Source organism: Impatiens glandulifera, chromosome 8, assembly GCF_907164915.1.
Source record: "Impatiens glandulifera chromosome 8, dImpGla2.1, whole genome shotgun sequence".
Lineage (NCBI taxonomy): Eukaryota > Viridiplantae > Streptophyta > Magnoliopsida > Ericales > Balsaminaceae > Impatiens > Impatiens glandulifera.
Window position 1 is genome coordinate 18,375,131 of NC_061869.1, and position 5,517 is coordinate 18,380,647.

General features: G+C 36.8%; 1 protein-coding gene across 1 annotated transcript; it reads left to right on the forward strand.

Annotated features, from left to right (window-relative positions):
• Positions 1–3,897: 3,897 nt before the first annotated feature.
• Positions 3,898–4,401, forward strand: LOC124913124 (secreted RxLR effector protein 161-like). The gene has a single exon (XM_047453740.1). The coding sequence runs from the start codon at positions 3,898–3,900 to the stop codon at positions 4,399–4,401; it is 504 nt and encodes a 167-aa protein (XP_047309696.1).
• Positions 4,402–5,517: the final 1,116 nt, after the last annotated feature.

Below are 5,517 nucleotides of genomic sequence, written 5' to 3' on the forward strand. Positions count from 1 at the left end.
TTAAAAAATTATTTTATAACAAACCGATGTTAATTTTGATTTAATTTTTTTCAAACAGATTTTAACAATTTAGTGGCAAACAAAACACTACGAGATTATTATTATTATTAAAAAAAGCGTAGAAAAAGAGCTTGAAATATTCTTTGATAGTTGTGATACTCCAAATATACATTTAAGTGACCAATTTACACACAAACAACATCCTCAATTAACAAACACAGGTCTTTTATAATATTAATTAAAGACAATAGAAAAAACAAACATAATTTAAAGAGAAAAGAACTAATGAATAAACTAATGTAGAACCAAATTAAGCCTGGACTTAAAAGGAATAGCTTTGAGACAATCTGGTAATACATAGAAGCCAAAGCAGCTCCAACTCCAATGAATGGTCCAACCTAGAAAATCCACTGAGAATCAAAACGTTCAAACAAAAATTAACTTAAAATGCTTAAAATAAATCATTTAACCAAATCTGATTTGTCTATCTGATCAAACACTTACATGATCATTCCAATTATGGTCATTATTGTAGATGATTGCAGCTCCAAGACTCCTTGCTAGGTTAATACCTATTCTAGTAATGGCATTTGTAGCAAAATGAACCAAGAACACTGCAAACCCAATTAAAAGTGGAGACAAAATCTGCAAAAACCCAATTCACAACTCAAATCCAAAACCATTTCAAGATGAATTTTCTAATGCAAACTTAGCCAAGTTCTTACAAGAACATGGGAGTTTCTAGCACTTCTCTTTGCATCAGTGGCTGAAAAGACAGTGTCGTAAACCAGTACAAAAGATTCAATAATCTTAGCCCCAAGTCCTGAACTCTTAGTATAACCAGGATTCACTACATTAGCACCACCACCTAAAGTTTCATACAGATTTGGCTGAAAACCCTTGTAGTGAGTCTAGTGGAGGATGGAATCCCAATTTGTGCAATTGGGTCAAGTGCGGGTAGTGAGACACAAAATAAGATAGTCGATGAGGTAAAACTCAAGGATTTGAAGGTGAAGAATTTCTTGTTCCAGTCAATTAATCGAGAAATTCTTGAGACCATCCTTGATAAGGAAACGTCCAAAGGGATTTTGGGAATCCATGAAGAAGAAATATCATGGATCCACGAAGGTCAAAAGGTCTCAACTCCAGGCTTTACGCAAGGAGTTTGAACTAACCACCATGAAAAAGGGGGAGAAGGTGGATAGCCTGTTAGGTAGAACTCTGAGTGTAGTCAACAAGATGAAAATCAATGGAGAAACAATAGAACAAAACACAGTGGTAGCAAAGATTCTAAGGTCTTTGACTCCAAAAAATGCTTATGTTGTCTGCTCTATAAAGGAAGCAAATGATATGGATACCCTAAGCATTGATGAACTCCATGGCATCCTATTGGTTCATGAACAACGGATGTAAGAACATCAAGAGGAGGAGCATGTTTTGAAGGTTGGATCAGATGAAGGATCCAATAGAGGAAGGGGTCAAAATGCTTACAGAGGAGGACGTGGTAGGGGAAGAGGAAGACAATCACTCAATAAAGCGACTATTGAGTGTTACAAATGTCACAAGTTGGGACATTTTAAGTTTGAATATTCAGAATGGGCCAATTATACAATAATGGAAGAAGGGGAAGAACTTTTGTTAATGGCCTATGAAGAAACTCAGGAATCAGAGAAAAAGGAAATATGGTTTCTCGATTCAGGATGTAGCAACCATATGACAGGAAACAAATCTTGGTTTTCTGAGGTAACGGAGGATGATTTTACAAAAATAGTAAAACTTGGAAACAATGCAGAGATGGATGTAGCAGCAAAGGGAAACATCAGAATCAAGCTGAATGGGACCACTCAGGTAATCTCAAATGTCTATTATGTTCCCGAATTGAAAAACAATCTACTAAGTGTGAGACAATTACAAGAAAAGGGATTTCTGTTTTGTTCCAAGTTGGAGAATGTAAGGTGTTTCACCGAAAAAAAATGGTGATTATGCAAACTCATATGAGCAGGAACAAGATGTTCTGCTTAACAGTCTCAATGGTTCCAAATAGAGTTTTATGTCTACAAAGTGAGGTTATTTCAGACAAGGAACTCCACAAATGGCACTGCAGGTTTGGGCACTTGAATTACAAAGGAATACAGGTTCTTTCATCAAAAAGTATGGTGAATAGTTAACCTGGCATTAAGGTTACGGACAAGATATGCATTATTTGTTTAATATGAAAACAACACAGAGATTCCATACCAAAGTAAAGTGCATGGAAGGCATCACGTAGACTCTTACTTGTGCATGCAGATATCTGTGGCCCAATCAAACTTGTTTCACGCAGCAACAAGAAGTATTTTCTAAGCATTATTAATGATATGACTAGGAAGACTTGGGTTTATTTTTTCATGAAAAATCAGAGGCTCTAAAGATGTTTAAAAGTTTCAAAACTCTTGTGGAAAAGGAGACTGGTGAACAGATAGCAGGTCTAAGAACTGACAGAGGTGGTGAGTTCAACTCAAACGAGTTTTCGGAATTCTGCCAAGCTCATGGTAACAGTAGACAGTTGACTGCAGGCTTTACTCCTCAACAGAATGGCACAGCTGAAAGAAAGAATGGGACTATCATGAATGTAGTTAGGTCTACGTTGGCTGAAAGAGAGGTACTTATATACTTCTGGCCTGAAGCAGTGAGGTGGTGTGTGCATGTTCAAAATAGAAGTCCCACAGCAACATTGGGAAATCAGACACCTCAAGGAGCATGGACTGGCAAAACACCAATGGTAAACTACTTTAAAGTCTTTGGTTGTATTGCTCATGTACATGTTCCTATCAGAAAAGAACTAAGCTTGACAGTAAGAGTAGGAAAAGTGTGTTTCTTGGAGTTAGTAATGAGTCAAAGGCATGGAGGCTGTATGATCCCATCATATAAACCATCATCATCAGTAGAGATGTGGTATTTGAATAAGAGATTGGATGGGATTGGGACAGCACAGAAGAAGGGAGCAGCCAAGGTGTCCTAAAATGGCCAGATGAGGAGAATGATGGTGAAACAAATAAAGATACAGATCCAGGTTCAACACATGATGATCAAACTACTGAGGTATCTACAGCTGAGATACCCACTAGCTTGGCTCAAGGGAGGGAAATCAGACAGAGAAAAGCACCAGAATGGCTAAATGAATTTGACAGAGGTAATAAGGGAGATAAAGAACATTTAAGTGCCATGATGGCAATTGAGAATGATCTAGTTTCTTTCTCTAAAGTTGTTCTGGAGAAGAAATTGAGAGAAGCTATGACAATGGAGATAGAAGCAATTGAGAAGAATCATACCTGGGAACTTGTCAAGCTGCCTCCTGGAGCTAAAATTGTTAAAGTCAAATGGGTATTCAAGTCCAAACTTAATGAAGAGGAGAGGTAGAGAAGTTTAAAAGAAGATTGGTAGCGAAGGGATATGTGCAAAGGTACGGTATAGAATACGCTGAAGTTTTTGTTCCTGTGGCTAGACTTGATACTATTAGAACAGTTATTTCTTTAGCTTAGTTGGGAAATTCTACAATTAGATGTGAAAAGTGCTTTTCTCCATGGGGAGCTTAAAGAAGAAGTATTTGTTCAACAGCCTGAAGGGTTCATAAAGAAAGGGGAAGAAGAAAAAAGGTGTACAGACTCAAAAAGGCATTGTATGGGCTTAAACAAGCACCACGGGCTTGGTTTAGCAGGATTGAGGCTTACTTCATTCGAGAGAAATTTGATAGATGTTTACATGAGCATACTTTGTTTACCAAGTTAGAAGAAGGAAAGTTTTTATTGGTCAGTCTCTATGTTGATGATTTAATATATACTGGTAATGATAAAGACATGTGTGATGAGTTTAAACACTCAATGATGATGAAGTTCGAGATGTCGGACTTGGAGGAAAATGAAGTATTTCTTGGGAATTAAAGTCAAACACTGCTCAAGTGGACTCTTTATATGTCAAAAGAGGTATGCTCAAGAAGTACTAGAAAGGTTTGGAATGAAAGAAAGTAATGTTGTGAAGAATTCAATTGTGTTGGGAACAAAACTGATCAAGGATGAAGGAGGTACTAAAATCGATGAAACCATGTACAAACAAGTGGTTGGCAGTTTCATGTATCTAACGGTAACCAAACCAGACTTACTATATGGGGTTAGTCTCATTAGCGGGTTTATGGCCAATCCCACCACAATGCATTGGACAGCAGCAAAGAGGATGTTCAGATATTTAAAAGGCACATATGAACTGGGAATACTTTACAAAAAAGGAGAGGCAAATTACAGACTTGTTAGATACACAGACAACGATTATGTCGGGGATTTAAATGATAGGAGAAGTGCATCAGGGTATGTATTCTTTATGGGATCAGGGGCTGTATCTTGGACGTCAAAAAACAGCCAACCATAGCTTTATCTACTACAGAGTCTGAATATAAAGCAGCTGCTATGTGTGCATGTCAATGTGTCTGGCTCAAAAGAATTCTGGAGCAACTTGGGATTGAAAAGAAGAAGACAAGGACAGTCATTCTATGTGATAACAGTTCTACTATCAAGCTATCTAGGAATCCTTCTTTTTTAAGAAAATAAGGACTTAGAGTGTTTCATGGTAAAAACAAGCATATCAATGTTAGGTTTCATTTTCTAAGGGATCTAGTGAATGATGGGATCATTGAGCTAAACTACTGCAGGACTGAAGATCAGATTGCTGATATAATGACAAAACCATTAACGTTAGAATAATTCGAAAGGCTTCGAAGCATGCTTGGAATGATGACGGCTAGCTGTGTAAACTAAGAAGGAAGTCTTAGTTTAAGGGAGGGAATGTTAGTCTTTTATAATTAAGTCTTTTATTATTATTATTATTATTATTAATGACCAAGTCCAACCAGTTATGATTAGAGGCCTATTCTCTAGGGATTGATTATCAGACATTTCTAGTTTTTTAGGTGATCATGCGCAGAACTTGCCGTCTGGCGGGCTCAAACTCAAACTCAGGACCTCATGGAGGCCTGGGGATATTCACCTCTTGTTGCCACTAGGCTAGAAGAGGGGATTACATTTGTCGTTTAAGGTTTAGAGAGAAAGGGATGGAAGCTTGGGGATATACACCTCTTGTTACCACTAGGCTAGCAGAGGGGATTACATTTGTCGTTTAAGGTTTAGAGAGAAAGGGATAGATTCTCTCGGAGAATAGCGAGATAAGAGGGAACGTGGATGAAGACCTGAAGAAAGAAATGAAAATAAAATGGGAATATAAAATAAATAATAAGAGCATTGAGGATATTTCCGTCGTGGGATATTTTCGTCTGTCAGAAAATGTCATTTTACAAATTTTATTCGGCCGGGATCATTTCCCTAAAACGGGTCATTAGTATGGTCATTTCGCAAATTTCCCATACAACTTGATAATTATTCTTCCAATTATTTTTTATATTATATTATATATAATATTAATTACATCAACGACTTTCAGTATTTCATAATTATCTTTTGGATATATATATTTTTATTTAATTATATATAT